Genomic DNA, 20,602 nt, shown 5'->3' with positions numbered 1-20,602 from the left:
AATGCACTGAAAGGCTAGAAAGGATAACTTCAGATCCTAAATGCGTCAACTGTATATTTTCAACCTAGATTCTTTGAAGGAAAATCTCATCTGCCTTTAACAATGGTTTATTAGAGTACAAACCCTTGCCAAGGCTGCCACAATTTCACCCGGCACCTTATCAACTTTGTCACTAATTTAAAGGTCTTGGTTGAGTCATTTTTGAACCAGCTTCGAAAGCTTCTAGCTCCTTATGAAATTTTTGTGACAAGCTATGCATAGGTCTCAGACGTTTCACCCAGTTCATGCTGTAACAGGGACAACCAAGAATCTTCAAATGTGGTGGTGCTCTTTGCTCTTTAGGACCCTGGGTATTTGGCCCGTTATGAAAACTGGTATCCCAAGACCCCCTGACGAGCTGTCAAGACCTAGCTAAAGAAGTGGGGTAGGGTTGTGCCAGGGACAAAACATAAAATTATAAAAGTTGCAATAAAGATGTGAATGCCCAGCCAGCATAGCGAGATTTTGCAAAGCCAACAAGGCAGTCGACCTGAATGCTTGATAGAGAGTTATCATTTCTGCCGTAACTTTGATTCACATGAATCTCATTCCCCTGAAGGGCACTTTGCCCGAAATGCATTGCAACATTTGCAATGTGAGAATAATCATTACGCTGACATGTATGCATATGAATACAGATTAAATACTAAAATTTAACTGAAAGAATGAAAAAAGCATTTGAACTTGATAATTGAATCGTGGAGACTAATGTTAATACTGGAAAGTACTATACCAATGGACGTCACGATGTATATGTACGTATAATAACTAACTCGCATCACTGTTGTTCAAATAACCCGATTTGACCTCCCCCTCAACCAGAGTCAGAAGTACATGGTCAGGCAGGCCCTGTGACCTAGGCCCGAAGCAACTGATTGACAGATCAACAGTGGGGTGATACGTAACCCTTAGAAAAAGGTGCAAACAGAAAAACCCAGATCGATCCCACAGATAGGCAGCGACACCACAATGGACTTAGGAGATTGGTCCCAATAAAACACATTTGGCCAGAGGGACGCACGTTATCAATAAACCATAAAGTCAGATGGCACACTAAGTTAGGAACACTTCGCCAATCAGAACAGCAAGTACACTATACGCATTGATCACGCGCTCCCCATGTCGGACATCTGGACATACACCCATTAGCTCTGCATTGTGTCCATGAAGAGTCGAGACCCACCTGCGCTTCTTCTCAAACTACGGGATTTATGGCCCTGTGACTAGGCACAGATTCCTGTTCTAAAAAGAATGCAAAAATTGCTTTATTACATTTTGTGAAATGTATAAAACGACGGCCAAAATCAATGTACTTTGAAACAGTCTTCAGACCCCCGACTCGGTTGCCTGCTCTCTTGGCCTCTACGTTTAATTAAGCCAACTGTTCCTGTTTTGCCAAACGCCTCCGGTCTTTCATTTTTTCAAGGTAAATTCATATTCGAGCAACACTCATTTCTGAATATGTTTTTTAAAATTGATGAATCGGATTACATCCTACTTGAGGATTAAAGCGGTGCACCTGATGGACGCTTTCCCTGAGGCAGGAAGTGCAACATTACAGCAAAGACAAAAGCACAAATTAAATGAATATTTATATTAGAAATATCGAACAAATATAAAGTGCACAATCACCTTTCACAACAAAATGGTAATGCAATAACACAGATTATTCAAAGGGTCTACTTTATTTCTAGGGGGTACTATGAAAATTATGAATTTTTCTTTTTCAATTAATAAAAGTTCAAACTTTTAGAATGTGCCATATTTATCTAAGCAGGTGTAAAAAAAATTTTAACGCTGGGGTCCGTTTCTGTGTAAAGGTTAACAGATATATCTGTGCATATAAAATCATGTCTAGACACCTACAAACATTTCTAATGAAAGATTGACTACCATCTGCAGTTAACACTCCCAAAATTCTCCCGAGTTGACAATTTTGCCATCCTCTTATTTGAGTGGCGGTTTTTTCTTTGTCTCCTATTTTTCATTTAAGTGTCTCTGAGAGACATTAATTTACATTTCAACTCACTTGTTAAATGTAGAGCATTTATATTACTTCTGGCATCAATATCACGGTATGAGTTACAGGTTACCTAAACCAACTTGTTTCAACATGAACTTGACTTAACCAACTGTTGACTGGTAACCTTGAGAATTAAGAGATCACTTTTCAGATCAGATTTATAAATTGTGAGATTTAAAAGGTCTGCTTGGTAAATATGGTGATCAAACATTTCCTATTGATTCAAAAAGTGACTGGTTTGCTTTTGCATTAGTGGAACATTTATATGTTTGAGAGTCATTATTACATGAAACACTATACAGTGCGAAAGATTCTATGGCATTCTAATTGTAGATGAATAAAGTAGCAAGTAAAAATGGATTGCGCAAGGAAATAACAGAACCCAAGGGTTTATGAACGACAAAACACAGCTTTAATGTCTATGAAGTATAGTTAGTTATACAAATAAAAAAAGCAAACTTAGAAAACATCTTCCTACATAATGACACCTCGGCATCTTTCAATTGTACATGGCCAATGTTAAATGTCTCTACAAGTGCTGAATGTCCTTGTCAACTGTACTGTTAACCACATCAACAAATGCCGTATACCATTTATGCTTTGTACAGCTGTATCATGTAGCAAAGCTCTGTCACCTAGGGCTTTGAATGCTCTATATGAATAACAAAAATAAATTGTCTTGATATGAAAGGTTTTTAACACTTAATCCATAGTTATGATTGTCCACAAGCGCCTCACAGGACCTGAAAATATCCACTACACGATATCGGCTAAACGCAGATCAAATGAGGAGTCAAGAAAGGGACCTGGAATCTTTCTTTAAAGGAAACTTAATTACCACATGGCAAAATATCTTTAGGTAGATACTGATAGGTGCGAGCATCATGTAAAGTGATGGCAATGAAAATACCTCAATTTAGACCTGCACTTTCAAACATGCAGGTCGGAACTGCATTCTGGGAAAGCAGAAAAATGCCTCACACCAGGAAAATGCAATACAATTAAAAAAACGCAACAACAGACACCAGCTGGACTCTTTCTGTAACACAAAACGTATTGCAAACTAAGCAGGATGTAGACCCGATCTCGTGGAACAGCAGTCTATCAATGAAAGGAAAACGTCAATGCGGTATAGTAATTCAACCTCTATTAGGACACAACAATAGCAACCAATCCTAAATGCAGGCAAGCAGAACTGCAGAAGTTTCAGCGTGTGTAAAGCTGCCAGCAATTACGCAGCTCCTCTCTTAGTGGAGTAGTCTAGAGTCAGAGTGCAATGACTTCCAGGAATCCAGGGCTGTCCCCAGCCTGAGGGAGAGCTACCACTAGCCAAGGTTGGGATGCAGCTGCCCAACAACATTAGGAAGACCTCCTCAATGTTCAGTCAAAGTACAACTTACTTGGCCCAGGTGTCTGTTGCATAAGGGCGAAAGCATGAACCAAGTGAAGTAAAGCTTTTCTTCACAAGGTGAGGGCAGTCCAAAAGCCCCTCTGATTTTGGATATAGGTAAAGGCCAACACATAGGGACCTAGAAAAAGAACTCAAGGAGTTGGACTGTGCTGCTCAAACTGGGGCACCAGACACAATATAAAGGAGTCACCTGGACAACTTCTGAAAACAGATAATTGTCATTAAAATAGTGGAATATTTCTGCATCCCCTGATCTCAACCAACTCATGCAAGAAAAAAAGATCAAAGAGCACTAGGATGTGAGCATTGGTCCGGAGATTGGATGAATCGCTTTGGTGTAACATGAAACGCATGTAGGCAAAAAAAACTGAATACATGTCTTCAGAGATTAGGAGGCTGCGTGAGAATTTGACAGCATGAAGAAATTGGAACAAGATGAAAGGTCAGGGTCGACTCAGAGGAAAGACTGTGGAGTGTTTCTGTTTTGAGCGTGAAGGTTTCATCTTTTTCCTGGATATCTGATGAAAGTTGATACTACTTCATTGTTTTGTAGACTGCTTTGTTACTCTCTTCCACCTCCTCATTCAAACACCCCTGGAGAAGTGCATCATCATCATCCTCCTCCTCCTCCTCCTCTTTTCTCAGATGTCTAGAGCAGTTAGTAGATTGTCCGGCCAGTTCGGAATGGTCAAGTATTATTTACACACCAAACAAACTTACACTTATTCTTCCTCACCCAAAATAAGACTGGATTGTTGGGGGGGGGGGGGGGGGGGGGGGCTATGAATGCAGGAAAATGTAGGTGTCTTGGCCACCATGTCAAACTGCAACTTGAATGGAGATCGCCATCTTATACACCCATTCAGACAGTGACATAAATGGATGCTACTATTTAAGATATTTACTACACCAGACTCCGCTGACCAATAGCACTGCAAAAAAGTTGAACACGGACTGTCTACTTTACTCAAGGAAAAACAGAGCAGGTGTTAAAGGGGTAGGGCAGCAGAAGTTTAATAAGCCACGAAGAGGAATTCTGTCCCAACTGCTATTGCGGCAGTAGACGAGTTTTAAAGGCCCAAACAAAAATGAAGAGACGTATATTGAACATTACAGATTATAACAGATGCAAAACTGTTACAGAAACCTTCCCTATAATAAAAAAAATATTCTGACAAGCTTGTATGCTGGTAAATGTTATATACTGTTATATTAGCATTGTAATGAGGTTGTAATCATGTGCGTGGAATTTCACGTGCTTGTGAAATTCCACCCATTGTTTGAGGCTATCGTTCCATGTTTGGCAGTTTCCCTGGCCAGCATGGGAGTTGGTCACAGCTGTCAGCTACATTAAAATACAAGATATAAACCTACCTGACGGTCTTTTCAAGTTTTGATTTATGCCAATTTTGGCGACGAGCTGGCTAGAGGTACTCCTGAGTTGGAGACAATGACAGGAGTATACAGCAGTTGTGTGACCACACAGAACCCGTGGCCGCTCCCATAGAAGCCTGCAGCTCTGCGACACGAAAGTCGATAAAGGACTGCGACCAGATTACAGGGTGGCGATCTACAGCCATATTAGCGGCAAGGACAACCATATTTTATGGTTTAATCCAGAGTCTGTAATCATATTTTCCTTTCCCCTCGCTTGAGCCTCTGAAATCCAAGGGCGATCTTCGATAACCCAAGCGTCACGCTCCATACATTCGGTGACGCACAGTGGCAATCTTGGGCAGTGTTTTTCACCCGCTCTAGCTGTTCAAGGCCCCACGTCAAGATGTACTATGCAGTGGCCATCTTTACCCTCATTTTTAAACTGGTTATCATATTTCAGCCGCACATACAGCCGTATTCTACAGTGCTCATCAAAACAGTTATGGACACACCTGCTAAAGATTATTAAGAGAGAAGTCACGGCACCGTATCGGTGACACACACACCTATTGTGTGCGTTTCTATGGAGGTATTCAAACGGTGACACGCACACCCATTGTGTGTGTTTCTACAGTGACATACAGCTACAGCAAGTAGAGGGTTCTGTACTTCTACACTGACAATACTTTATTAGTATAGCTTTACAATACACAGCATTCAGTTGCAGTTTAGTGCTCACATGTTATAAGTTCCTTTAGTCACATTTTCAGTTTGTAGACATCCAAGAATAATGGCAACATCACTCTTGCAATAACACCACAGCCAGGAGAACCTTCTGTTCCGTGGAAGGATTGGTTACCGATTAATGAGTTGCATAGTAAATTGAGGTTTGCTTTGGTATTAGTTGATGCGTTTTCAAGATAGGTTTGTGTTGAATTAATAAAGAAGTCACCACCAAAAGTACAATTCAATGTTTGAATAGTATTTTCTTGGAGGAAGGTGTTCCATCGATAATCATTACAGACAATGGCACACAACTTATTTCTGATGAGATATTGAGATTTTTAAGAAGGTGTGGTATTTGCCAACACCGCACTTCTTTCTATAATCCCCGGGGTAATGGCATTGTAGAAAGGGCCAATAGATTGGTGAATGGTGTTATTCAAATGGCTGTGGAGAATGTGTGAAGCAGCAAGTCGAGGAGATGGTGTGGGCATACAGCACCAATGTGCAAGAGGCAACTTCCAAATCCCCCTTTGAGGTCATGAAGAGTAGGTTACCAGGCTCAAAAATGGTATCAGCATGGCTGAGAGAGGCGGTGGTACGTAGTAAACAGGACAGGGAGGTAACTGGCCCTGTGGCTGCTGATGGTACGAGTCATAATTTCAAGGTTGGTGATTGGATTAAGATCAAAGCGGAGAGGTTTGTGGAGGGTTTATCAAAATGTAGGGTTCCGTGTAAAATCAAACAGGTATATAATTTTCATGTGTTACTTGAGAATGGTGAGAAGTGGAATCGTCAGAGGGTGGCTCTGTATTAGAAAGGTGGCGAATGTCCCGTTAGGAACGATGACAGAGAAAGTGCCATTATGTTAATGAGTGATGGCAATTGTGTGGGCTCTCATCCTGTGTCTTCGGAGGTTCAAGGTGTTGCTGTGGAGAACAGGTCTGTAAGAGAATGTGAGCCATTCACTTGTGCGAGTTCTCACACTGAGTGTTCAGCTGTTCACGATGTTGCTATTGAGAAAAGGTCTGTAAAGGAACGCAGGCCACCTACCTTTCTCAAAGATTATGTACAGTCAGTGTTTTGATTGCGTGCAGGGTTGTAATAATGCAACATGCTTATTATTTTCTCAAAGTTCCTTTATTTTATTTCTTCCTTTTCCATTTTTGTTGGGAAGGAAAGGGGATGTGTTATATACTATTATATTAGAATTGTAATGAGGCTTTAATCGTGCAGTGGAATTTCACGTGCATTTGCAAATCCACCCATTGTTTGAGGCTGTCGTTCCATGTTTGGCAGCTTCCATGGACAGCACGGGAGATGGGCACATCTGCTGTCCGCTACATTAAAATACAACATAGAAACCTACCGGACTGTCTTTTCATGCTTGATTTATGGCAGTAAAACTTCACCAGATGAAGAGATTTGCCTTAACGGGGTTCATTCCAATCTTTATTTTGTCTTAGAATTCTCCAAAGTACACACTCATCATTCTCCCCCTCTCAGGACTCTCCCCATTTACCAATCTAAAACTGCAATTATTTAATGGACAATAATATTCTGAAATCTGAGTACCTACTAAGTTAACACCTTCACCAACCACTCCTGAACCACCAACAGCATTAACAAGCGGATTCTGAAGGTACCCAAAACATAAGCAGAAAATTAGCCTCTTATCTTTCACCTCTGTCTCCTGGTGGAAAAATCCCCCCACTCAAGAATGGCACCCTTACATTTGACCCCAGGAAAAGAGTAAAAGACCCACAATAAAAGACCCATCTCAATGCATGTATACTCCTATCCCACTATTGCATAAATCAGGATAAACTTACATATTTTATACAAACCTGGACCATTGTAAATATGTGAATTGTATCCAACATCAAATCACCTTTAGTGCTTCTGAAAACGTTCAAAAGTGTGCATGTAACCTGCATTGTACGGCACACAAAGTCAAGTTTCCTGTTGAAACACATCACTGGTCTCCTTGTCTAGGTAGCCACTATATAATATCTCCGAAAATAAACTATCATCCTCCTGTCCCAAATCCCCCACCCCACATTATCTTCTTGGCCTCATCCTTTACGTCTGAGGACCGATCCCAGATCAAATATCCCCTTGCCCCTTTTCACCCCAGTGCCTCTTCTCCTCTTCTCAATTTCCAAACTCTCCATAGGGCAGTCAGCCTATACCAGGGAACGTGATGTAATACCTTAACATAGTCAGCATGCCCAGGGCAGTCCGTATGTGCATAGTGGCGGTTTGCAGTGGCGTACTCCACATGCGAAGCATTAATGGTGATCCCACGAGCCTTCTCTTCTGGAGCGTTGTCAATATCTTCATATTTCTTAAACTTAGCTCCCCCCGCTTCGGCAAGAACTGTGGGGAGTAAAACCAAGTGTCAGAATTATGATAATTCTTGGCACTCTAACTGCTGAGAGTAAACATTACCCAGTATTCACAAATATCCTGCACTCTTATGTAGAAGCAAAGAGGGTGCTGATGGGGGTTAAGGAAGAAAAGAGAGAACGACAAGAAGATTCCTTCTTAACCTCTCCAGTGTGTGGGCATGTATTTGAAGTAAGTGTATTATTTTACAGGTGGTCTAATTAAGGAGCTGCCTGAATTTTCTACAAGGGTGGTTCTTGACCTATGGGTGTTCACAACAGTTTTCAAAATTAAATAGCTTTTACATTAATATAAACAAATAAAGAAGCAAAATTGAAAAATGAAACTTTTTCCACATCCAATTGTGAATTAAACAAAACAGTTCAATATTTGTATAGTGTATACTGGTTTTTGTATTTTACTTACACTTGTTTTGAGGTTCAAATCATAGAAACTGCTTGGGCCGAGGGTCTTCTGCTTCCAATAACGACTCATTGGGATTTCTTATAACGATTCAGTGTGCTTGGGGGGGATGGGGGGGGGTCCAATGAAGTCAAAAGGTTAAGAACCCCTGTTCTATACTTTTTTTAGCTCACCTCAGGAGATCAACAGCAGTGTATGGGCTATTCCTTTTGCCTACCAAATTGAGTCCAGCAATTAAAGATACTTCCAGGGTAGCATTTAAAGGACAGATTCAGTAGCCTGTACAATGAACTTTATTAATATTTACCGACTCGTTTGGAGACCTACCCAAGTTGGATTGGTGATGGTGTACGTTAAAGGTACGAATTCAGTGCAGCCTGTATGAAACACCTCACTGATGTGGAATCACATCATGAGCAAATGCGAATCATGGAGGTCGGTCAGATATGTTGCGGCTGGTTGAATAATAATGCAGCACCGAAAATTGTTTGTGCCGAGTGAGCCAATACCATGAGGATTGCAGAGTTGCGAGGTAGTGGGTCGAGAGCAGAAATTAAGCTCTTGGCAAGGACGGGAGTGTTTCTGCCGAGTTAGGTGAGGGCTCGTGGATTTGGAGCAGCAGCGTGATGCGGCTCTTATTAGAAATAAGTTATTTGATGACCAGCGCAAAAGCAAAATGAATAGCTAGGCCAAGGAGCAGCACCACAGCTTTCATGGATAGGCAAGGGGGAGCCTACACTGCTCCAGCCAATTCCTTGCCTGAAAGATGCCCCTACAAACCTCAGTTCAGCACAGAGGCACAAGGAGACAGTGTGTCTGCACCTCAACATTGGTCCATTTCTGCTGGTGGAGATCAACTTTATTCTATGTCGGGACCAGATGCAAGCATTATGCTAAACTTTTTCTTTATTCCTTCCAGCAGTGTTCAACTTTAAAAACTACCTTTCCCATCAAACACCGGGCAAGGACTACAAAACAAAAGTTCATCCAATCACAGCTCAGGTCATGTCCATAAAATCAACTTCTTGCTTCCAGCCAGATGAGTATCCGTTTTTCTTTACTACTAAAATGTCGTATTTTCATTTTCTTTTGTGGCTCACCTTACAGAGTCCTGCCGCGGGAGCGCAAGTCAGCCCTCCATTTCCGACTTACATGCGCCGATGATTCCCGGGACCGCTGAAGTGCGGTGAGGCAATTCGCCCGTCAAAGGGCATACGGAGCTTCAGAGAACGCGTGCCACATCTCGTTGCTCCGTAGGGGTCACGCTAATTTCCGATGGAGGATGGAAGAGCCGACGTCCCGCGGAGTCCTCGGTCTATCTGGGCCGTCTTGTAAGCCCTTTGACGCCCCGCTGGGGTCTGTATAAAGCCTGTACGGGCATTTTCAACAAAGCGGCTAACCCCTCGTTTCACCGGGTCTGTATTTCGGCAATTTAAACCATCCCTAATTAGCACATTGCGCGCGTGGCCGCTGGGGCCCAGGCGGTATTGTATATTTCCCTATATAATAAGACTGAGGGAGTATTAGCCCCGGGGCGCATGATCCCCGAAGGAGTATAACCTCAGAGCGCAGACCCCCCAAAAAGGTGTATCTGTGCAAGCTCAATTGACACTGGTGCCATCCAGTGCCATAATCAAGACTTCTAGGGCTGCCTAAAAAAGACCTGTAACAATAAGGCACTATGTGAATTAAAGCCTGTGTTTCATCCCGTATTAAGATACCATGCAGCACGACCAAGAGGAAGAGCCCATCTCGATCCTTCCCTTGGATGATGAATTCTGTGAGGCAGTTGACGCCTCGGTTCACCAGGACGTAGTGGCAGCCATGGGGCCCTTTGAAACGCACCTCATGAATGAAATTGGCACACATGTGCCAGACCCATAGATCTGTGCCAGACTCACCCTACACCTTCCGGAAGGAATCCTACAGGAGACACGACCCCACAAACGCAAAGGTGACCCCTCCATGGATCTTGGTGACTTTGAGAGGCTAAAAAAAGGCCTTCCTGGTGCGCACCGACCCTCAAGAGGAAGTCACGGAGGATGCATTTGGCGCGCAACTCGAATTACCCTACCCCTATTCACCGCCATTGGTGAAAAATGAAGATTCCCATAATTAAGCAGGCCCTGGCACCCCTCTCCTGACCCTACCCATGAGGCCCCCAAAGCCGCTCAGGCGGAAGATATCTCTGACATAATTAATCTTGACGAAATGGTGTACCCACGTTCAGCAGACTGGTTCCCAACGGCAAAAGTAGGCAATTATGTGGAAAGCTGACTAAGGAAACCCTCTAGAGAAGGAGGTGCGTGCATGCCTTAAAGCAGAATGCCCGCGCCAGTCCTTTGTCTGTAAGGTGGCCCTTACGCCGGAGATAGATACTAGGATGGCTACTTTTCATCAGAAATATATCTGTGATCCCAAAAAAGGGACCAACAGATCGTGGAAGTCCTGTCGGGACACGTTATTGGATGTGATAAGGCCCCTCATGAAAATTTTGGAGCTGGTGGAGGAGGCCAAGGCTTCGGCTTCAGGGATTTCCCCAGACTCGCCGTTAGGTTGGGCACAACGGGCAGCTATTTTCTTGGGGAAAGCTCATTGCACTTTATCAGCAGAGCGGGCCACTCCTGGTTCATAAAGGTGGAGCCCAAACTAGGGGACTTGGCGACCACAGAGACAGGGGCAGTGGTAAAAGGAGAGCTGTTCTGAGAGCCTTTCATAAAAGGAATTAGGCAAATTTGTCCCCACGTATACCTCCATGGACAAGGTTCAGACCTCATTCAAGAAAATTTTCCACTCTCGATTTTTTGTGGGAGACATGGCAGAGGGTACTGGCTGGCCATTTCTACACCCAAGGCCCTCTCTGGGATTAAGGCTTCTGTAAAGGGCAGGAACAGTCCTGCTACGGGGAATTCTTCCCCACCAGAAGAGGATAAAGGGGACGTAACCACAGAGGCGCCTCCAGGGAACAGTTCCAGTCGACCCAGTCAGTTGAGTGTACTCCATTCCTCAGGAGTAAAGGTCGGATGTCGTGTAGTTCTATTCTTGCACAAATGGGAGGCTCTTACCTCCGATGCATGAGCTTTGCAAAAACAGTCCAAGGTTTTCACATAGAATTTTAAGGTTCGCCCTCCCAGACCTCACATCCATGTAATTAGTTTTTTCAGACACCCAATCAGCTTTGAGAGAGTAAGAAGTGGCAGACTTACTCAGTAAGCAGGCGATTTCCCCTACCTATCTTCCTCCATAGGCGTTCCTCAGCAATCATAGTTTTAGTGGAAAAGTGGGGCTGGGACAGAGGCCAGTAGTCAACCTCAAATAATTCAATGGATGGCTAGCGTATTGCCACTTGAAGAGAGCATACACCTTTTGCACGATCTCTTGAGAACAGATGACTGGATGGTACTCAAAGACACCTATTTAACCCTCCCCATTTCTCCCCCATCACAGATTTCTACAGTTCAAATGTCGGGAACGGGTTTACGAGTTCAAGACCCTACCATTCGGTCTCTCCTCTACCCCTTGGTGTATTACCAAGGTTTTGAAGCCAGTTATTGAACACCTCAGTGCCCATGGTTACCGCCTGATCCTCTACGTGGACGATCTTCTGCCAATAGATCAGAATCGGGCCATCTTGGCACACAAACTGCAAACAACCATTTACCTCCTGGAGGACTTAGGATTTATCATCAACAAGAAGAAGTCATGTTTGACTCTCTCAAAGCAGACCATCTTTCTGGGTTTTGTGGTCAAGAGAAAATATTAAGTCTCCCGTCGCGAAACATTTTTGAAAATCTGACAGGAGGTTCGGAAGACACTGTCCAAACATGCAACTGCGTTAAGACAGTTCGCGAGCATGGTAGGTCTACTATCGATCTCGATTCAAGCAATTTTTACGGGCCAGCAACATTACAGGGTCAGTCAGCAAGTGGCTCAAAGCCTCCCATCTCCGCAGGGGCATCGAGTACTCAAAACAAGTCCATTTGACGGCTGTGGTCAAGGACAAAATGTGGTGGCGATTGGTGCACATGAAGGCCTGGAGCGGCTGGGCCATTTTCGGCTTGGATCCAGATCTAGTCAATTATTGAGTCTGACACAAGCAAGTCCAGTTTGGGGTGGTGGGGGGGCTGCGCTCGCTGCGGGGACTCATTCACAGGCAGAAAATGGTCCGCTGTAGAGCAGGCAATGCATATAAATTGTCTGGAGCTCATGGTGGACTCGTTTGCGGTCCAATGCTGGACAAAAAGACCAGGTAACTTGTTGTGTCCTTCTCAAGATGAATAACAGCTCAGCAGTTTACTACATGAATCATCTGGGGGCGGCGACAGATGCCTTCCTCCAAGATTGGTCTGCAGAGCACAGGTATGCGTTTCTCCCCTTTGCGATGATCATGCGCCTTTCAACTCCGTTACAATAGCAATAGGCGAACAGAGCACTGATCACTCCGCACTGGCGGTCGCAAGTGTGGGTTCCAGTTCTTCTGGTTGGTGTCTTCAAATCAGTTGAAGATCCCTGGGATGTGATGTTGTCCCCATATTGAATTTTGTGGCCTCTTTAAGCTCTTGGGCCAGGCAAACTATCAACTTGTATCATTCAGCGATCTCAGTTGGCCATATGCCGATTCAAGAAGGAGTGGACGTTTGAGAACATCCTCTGGTTTGCAAATTAATGAGGGGGATTCGGCTTGTTTCCTTCGTCGGAGCCGCATTACTCATCGTTGTGGGATGTTAACAAGGTGCTCCCCTTTAAGTCTTGGCAGCATAATGATTTCCTGTCACAAAAGGAATTTTTCGCAAAATTGGCAATGTTGTTATGCTTAATCTCCTGCCACAGGGTTTCTGACGCCAGGGCGCTGGACATTACCGGGCTGGTTTTTACTCAACAAGGGGTTACCTTTAACATTTTGCAGAGAACAAAATCAAATTCCAGAGTGACATCCTATCCGTCCTTCGAGAAGTCTCCTAAACTAGTGTTTTTGTCTTTTGATGTATGATGTTTGAAGACATACGAAAATATGACGGAAGAAGTTTGCCTTCACTGAGAGTGGCAGTTATTGATAGCACTGAAGAAACCTTTCAAAGCACTATTGCCCGATGGATCCGTTGGGTCATGCAAGATGCACACATTGATGCGTCGCAATTTGGAGCTCACTCTGTGAGAAAGACAATGGCCTCTAAAGTCCTTAGTCTAGGTGCATGACTAGAGGATATTCATAATGCCGCAGATTGGTCTTCAGACTATGTTCAAACGGTTTTATTTTAAACCGGTGATAGATATGGCATCTTTGGTGGTTGACAAGCTTCGAATGAGCATAATCCTCGCCTCTGGTCCGGACATAGAATGACAAATTTCAAAGCAATTGTAACGGGATGTTTCAATTCTATAAAAGACACTGAGGCGAGGATTATTTCCGCCCAGGTTTCTGTAAACTTCTCACCCAGCATGGTTAATCTATTGGAATATGGTCTGAAATCATGGATTGTGGCCCAAATGGTCTTAAGATCTAAGTATGATAACTCTTCTTTAACTGAAAGTACTCGAGTCTTTTACATGCTATCCTGAATTTGCTTGTTCATTATTTGTTGTCTGCATTGAGGCTTCCATTTAGACTAGATAAGTGCGTGATCGTGCTTAATTTTTCCCCAAGTTCTGAGTCAACCAAAGGGGAGTAAAGAAAGGTACTGGAGAATTTTCAGTCACACTCAAGAAAGAGGAGGTTGACCATGATACAATCAGAAATATGGACATGACCTGAGTTGTCGTTGTATAAACATTTGTTTTGTAGTCCTTTCACAGTGTTTGATGGGAAAGGTAGTTTTTAAAGTTGAACACTACTGCAAGGACCTCCGTGTCCTTAATACAATTGAAACTTTCCCTTACGATTGCTAGGAAACTTTTAATTCTCAAACTGTTTGACCATTATTCTGGCCCTAATGTTCAAGCAGCGATCACTGGTTGCAGCCACAGTCAAGTCTAGCCCGATTAAGACCAGTAATCAAGATCAACTGGTGAAACAATTGCCTGTTGTAGGTGTCCCCCATTCCCTGTGGGTGTCCCACCACCAGGTAACATATAGTGACTACATCTGGGAGATCCTTATATGTCAGCACTTGAACTTATGACACCTCTGCAATCATATAACTAGTCCCTCAACATCAATATATTGGACTGTGTCTTCAAGTGGACACCAGGTCTCCTGGACATTACTAACATCACTAGGGGACCCAAATAATTTCTTGGGGTGGAGGCATTGTCTAGGTGTTACACATTTGGACAGTAACATCTTTTTTTAAAGTGACCTTTGGAGAGCATGGTGGTTCAACAAAGTAAATTTGGATGGCAGTATACTGGTCAATCACTTAAAAAAAACAGAAGGCGACCTGTAAACTTTCAAAGCTCACTGAGTCAACCACAACTCAGTCTAATAGGAGAACACTGGCAATAAGGCAACTATTAAAACAAGCATTTGCAATGCAATAGGTCTCAAATTTGGGAGAGTTTGAGCTATTGGCATTGCCTTTTATATATGGGTTTTGAAAACCTGCAAGAGGTTAACATGTACTTTGTAGGTTTTCTGAACACAAAGGCATTGTCATTTCCAATGCCAATTGCTCAAACTGTCACAAATGTGGGACCTATTTCAATGCAAATGCTTGTTTTTAGTAGGCACAGGGAGATTAAGTGATTTGGCATTGTGACATTAATGGTTAGCAAAAGTATCAATGTAGGACAAGGCCCAGCAACCTTTGAGTGCTCAAAACTGAAAATACAGGATTTACAAAGGACTTACTCATTATTCATCAGTCTAAGGTGTTTCTAACGTTTTGCTCATTGATCTTAAAATCAGAAATGGATGCAAAGAAATGAATTTGTTGCATGAAATTCGGTATTAAGGACTTGGAGTTGTTCAGGGGAAGGACGTCGTCAGCATATGCTCAGTGTTTGCATTAGAATAACTACACATCTACCAAACATGTTATTCACAAGCCACCTCTTAGATTCATATAGGAAATGTGTTTTCACAGTGATTACAAATAGAATTGCTCATAGATATGACCACTTTCTATAGAAACTATTTTTTCCAACCCAAATCGACTCATTTTAGAACTTACATCAAACTCTATATTTGAGAACATCTGCTCTGCAGATATTAACAGCATGTTGGGATCCTCCGGAACAACCACTGTTTTTGCTACAGTACACCACATCATAAAATGAAAACCAAAATCTCACATTCTGACTAAATACTGTCAAACAAACTATTATGAGCTTCACGGACAGACTTATTGGATAATATCACTTATACTAATACGAGGCAACCAACTAGTTCTTTTCCCATCTTCCTTTTGCCGCTCTGACCATCCTTTCTTGAACATGAACTGTTTCCATGAAATCCAGCATTTAACACTCCTACTTTTACATCCGGCTGATCCTAATCCAATACCCCTACCCCCACCTCTTGTTCACACAAGTCTTACATTGCATAATCCATCTTTACTTCAACCAGTCTAAACATGCATGGGCTCACATCCCAATCACATGTATGATAACCGTTTTCTGCAGCTAAAACCCAATATGTTTCTCTCAATATCAACTCTGTCACCCTTGCTTCTCTATTCCACATTAAACTTGTCTTAATGCTATAATCGTGATTACTACTTTCTGGGTATTTTTGCTCCGTAAAGTGTTGTGGTTTGGTTTCAAATAGAAAACTACATCGCACACAAAGAGAGGGCTGAGGATCAGGTGTACAACAGTCGCTACAGGAAGTAACCCGTCATCTTTTCCCTCTGCATGTGGTTGTGTGAAAGGAGTGGTGGGGTGAATCGGCTATGAATGCGGCAGGACTTTAGTCTTCCAGTCTTGTGGTTGTTGGGAGACTCACTTTTGGTGATGGCTGCTGTCAGGGTGGTCTTGCCATGATCCACATGCCCGATGGTGCCAATGTTCAGGTGAGGTTTGTCCCGCTGATATGTTTTCTTTGCTTCCACAGCATATTGCCGCAGTAGTACAGAGCATAGAGCTGCTGGCTGGGCAAGAAGATTCTGAAAGTAGAGAAGATGCAGAAAAAGTCATTTGGAGAAGGAGCCTTTTTACTCAGTCAGAATACACAACTGTTTTTGTTAGACAAACACTGCCCATCCTCATTAATTCTCAAAGTTCCAGATTATGAGATACCAGAAACTTATCTCCAGGACCACCCCCCCCCCCCCCCACCCCGCCGAGTGAGAATGTATTAATGTGTATATAGTTAACATATGGTGTTTAGGAAATTACTAAAAAACACTGATCCAAGAAGAATTAGCATCCAAGTCACTGCATAAAATGTCATGGGAACCACTTTGCAAGTTTGCACAAACCTCTGTAAATCCTGAGTCTCCTGTGCCAGACCCTGAAGATAGAGTTTAGTTCTATAATTTATCTTCCACTTGCCTCTCAGAAATCCGTATTAATTAAAACTCTGTGCTAGGGCACGGAGAGTGTGAGCATCCCTGTAGATTTGGTGCTAACCCTTTCCACTTTTTCTGCACAGCTCTACAGACAATAGCAAATTACCCTGCATGTCTGCACAGCCCTATAAATTATGTACCAGGTTTTTCAAGCGCAGTGCATCCCTTCAGATCATTTGCCTGAGATCTTTACAACCCTACAGGTTTTATGCCATGACTGGAGAGTCCCATAATATGGAGCCTCCTTTATTGAGATTCCCACAGTTACAATTTCATAGCAAAAGAACCAATCTTCAATAACATTACAATCTTTTTGGAATGCCTTCAATAACATTCCAATCTTTTGGTACGCCACAGCAGCTGTGTGGTATGCGAAATACATCTTGGGGAGTTTCAGAAAGTTGACTTGGGAATGCATTCTGCCCATTGCTTGCCATTGGCTTTGTGGTTTGTAACATGTTTTCTGGCTTTCCATTTGGTGGTTTTATTTGCTTTAGTCTGTATAGTTCCAGTTTGTACCGCTGTATGCCAAATCTGTGTTTACAGTATTCTTTCACAAAATAGGTTTCTGTAGTAAACAGGTCTGTAAATATTGTTCTGATCTCGTCACATCTGCTGGGCATTCAAAGACAAAGGTCAAATGTCAAGCTGCGTCTTCAAGGGAGCTTGGTGTTTATTTTGCTTATGGCTGACTTCGAAGTCAGAGCATTTACAGGAATGAGGAATGCAGCGTACGTTCTCCATGAAGCCCGCTTGTGCACTTTAAATATTTTTTTTTAGACATAGCCACCTCAAAAGGTACCTCCTTCTACGGCTACACAAAACATTTGCTTTTCATTTGTGGGGCATGAAGTTCACTATTGGCATTGTCACAGTGAGTGAAAGCATGAACGTTTCTAAAATCATGTTTGAATACTATTACTTACTGTAGCAAAGTGCCCCTTATTTGACATGCTCACCCCCACTTCTTGCCTGGTATCGGATGCAATTTTGACAGAAGTGCACTGGGTTCCTGCTATCCAGGTCCCCAGTACAAGATCTCTTTCCCTAAAACTGTACAATTGTTCCCCCAATTGGCAATAACTTTAGCACCCCTTGTAAGTACCTAGTAAACGGTACCCCTGGTAGCTAGGGCAAGGAGGCTAAAGGGGGTCTCTAAGGGCTGCGGCACATTGTGCCACCCAAAGAGATCCCTCAGCACAAACATCAAGACTGCCATTGCAGGGTGCGCCATGGTGCAGAGAAAAGTGAAGGAAACCACATGGCAATCCTCCTGTGTGCCATGCCTGCAAACACTGCATGCAGTATAGGTAAGACACCCCAAAAGCAGGCCTTACAGCCCTGAGGTATGCGCACTATACCACATGTGTGGACAGTGGAAAAAGTGCCTCTTTTGACATGGTTGGACCCCCACTTTTTTGCCTGGAAAATTACGTGGTTTTGATAGTAGTGCACAGAGTCCCTGCCAACCAGGGCCACTGTACCAATGCTTCTTCCCTAAAACTATTCCACAATTGGCCCTTTAGGAGCCATCTAAGTCCCTAGTAAATGGTACTTGGGTACCTAGGGCATTGGGACTGAAAAAGGTCCACTGGGGACCCCATACCTAGGCCATGCAGACTGCCACTGCAGCATGCATGACCCGGTGTAGACAAAACGACAAAATTGACATGGCACATGCCAACTAGCAATGTCTGAGGTATTGTTAAGTCACCCCTCTAGCAGACCTTTATCCCCAAGGAAAGGTGCATTATATCAGAGGTGTGGGCATATCTGCGTAAGCATATGTGCTCCTACAATATTTAAGTCTATTCTCAGATACTGTAAGTGCCAGGGAAACCATAGAGTACATGGGCTGGAAAATCAATACCTCGAGTTCCACAGCACCAGGAGGGCTTCTCTGAACCCAAGAGTGTTTGGTACCAAACTACTCCTCTCAATAAACCCACACTGATGCCAAGGTGGGACTTACTGAAACATGTACTCAGAGGGCACCTCAGAGGTGCGCCCTGAAAACCTAACCCTGGTGTGGTCATAGACTGGCTTTAGGCAACCTGCCACCACCGGACATGTTTCTAGATACCTGGGTAGAGAGCCCCCGCTCGCAGGAACCAGAAACAAAGCATATCCTGGACGGAGGCGATACACATCCGCCACCAGGATCGGCACATTGCTCGAGAGGAAACCTTCAAAGGCCTTCTGCCTTTGTAATGCGACCCCTAGCCTCTGCTGCTAGCAGAAGACGACAGCCCCCGGGTTTACACCCCCACCTTGGGCAGGAAAACCAGCGGTAAAAGCTAGGAAGAATGGGTGGCGTGTGCCCATCTCTGCAACTTCACCCTTAAGTTGTAAGAGGTGTGGTGAAGCACATCTTTTAGTCCCCGCTATCTTGAAGATGAGGGACTCCTCCAATCAGGGCTAGGACTATGCGCCTTCCACAGTAGGGTGTCATAATGAAGCATTGGCCCTACCTGTCACGCTCTTAAAACACCCCTTACATTTAGTATTTAGGTAGCTCCCCCAAACCCCCAAAGTAGTTCCTGCCAACCAGGAAGCAGGACGAGGAAGACACTGTGCAGAGACTGTTGATACCCACTGACTTGGCCCCAGCCCTACCAGTCTGTCTGCAGTCTTCGAAGATCCTGCAAAGAAAAGTCACCTGTCTGGCAGTCTGCGACCTCCACAACCCCTGTAAGGACTACTTGCCTCTGAAGAAGACCACAACTCCCGAGGACAGTGGCTCTGTCTACAAGAAAGCAATACCAAGGATTCTGGTGCTCTCCGGATTTGCGATCCTTGACCACTCTGCACCCGACGCCTCCGGCCTGTGTCCAGGTGACCACCGTTGCAGAAAAGGTTCCCCAGTGATCCTGAATCCAAGTCCAGCCTTGGCTGACCCCCTCATTGATTCCACGATGATGCCCGAATGCGAATCCAAAGGCTCCCCGACCAAGACTAGCTCTGGTAAGAGAAACCCAACGTCAAAGGACACCCCTGCACCTGATGCTCCTGAGCCTTGAAGGGCTCGACTGACTGTGTGCCTTCAACCTACAGCTTTCCCACTCACCTTTACTTTTGTTGGTTTCCTTCGTGCAGCCTTCAGTTCGTTGCCTGCAGCCTGTTTTCCAAACTGAGTTTCTCCACTGAATTGTATTGGGCGTCTGACACAATGTTTGCACCCTACACCCTGCCACCCCTATGGCGCTGGTGGTGTATGTTTGGTGCTGCCTCATGGCCCCCTCTGTGCTCGTTTGAACTTCTTAAGTTTGAGCCCTGCAACCGATCTACTTACCTGCAAGCAGTGCCTCTTCAAGCACCTCCAGTCTCTAATGGATAACATTGGACCTGATCTTCAACTTTGACCTCTGCACAAGGCCGCCTCAGTGCCGCTGGAGGTGTAGGGTTTGTGCCTACCTGAACCTTGCCCTCTGCTGACCCTGCAACCCGAAGACTATATTTTTAAGTGGGCTACTTAACCTATAAAACAACATTGTTGTTTTCCTCCACAGGTTAACATTGCAAAGACTGAAAAGTGCCCACTTTTGAAAATGGAAGGAATATCTATTTAAAAATGTACTAAACTTTTTGCTAAGATCTTGGTCTTAAAATAAATGCTGAGCAAAGCTGATTTTTTATCAAATTGGTGTGAATCTGCTTTTTGAGTTGTGTCATTTATTGGTCATTGTGTGCACAACAAATGTCTTACACTCCTCTGTGTAAGGCCTAAGGCTGCTCGCCCACATTATCACAAATAGAGCACTTTGGGTTTGC

At 43.8% G+C, this 20,602-nt stretch overlaps 1 protein-coding gene across 1 annotated transcript in view; it reads right to left on the bottom strand.

The window, feature by feature from the left end:
• TUFM (Tu translation elongation factor, mitochondrial) overlaps positions 1 to 20,602 on the bottom strand; it is a 94,867-nt gene that overhangs the window by 51,068 nt on the left and 23,197 nt on the right. Inside the window, exons 3-4 of the mRNA XM_085618989.1 lie at positions 16,267 to 16,426; positions 7,786 to 7,952 (exon numbers count right to left, since the gene is read on the bottom strand). Of these exons, the coding sequence (XP_085475115.1) occupies positions 7,786 to 7,952; positions 16,267 to 16,426 (327 nt within the window). The remainder of the gene's footprint in view (positions 1 to 7,785; positions 7,953 to 16,266; positions 16,427 to 20,602) is intronic.

Source organism: Triturus cristatus, chromosome 7, assembly GCF_964204655.1.
Source record: "Triturus cristatus chromosome 7, aTriCri1.1, whole genome shotgun sequence".
Taxonomy (NCBI): Eukaryota; Metazoa; Chordata; class Amphibia; order Caudata; family Salamandridae; genus Triturus; species Triturus cristatus.
This window is presented reverse-complemented; position numbering and strand designations above follow the sequence as displayed.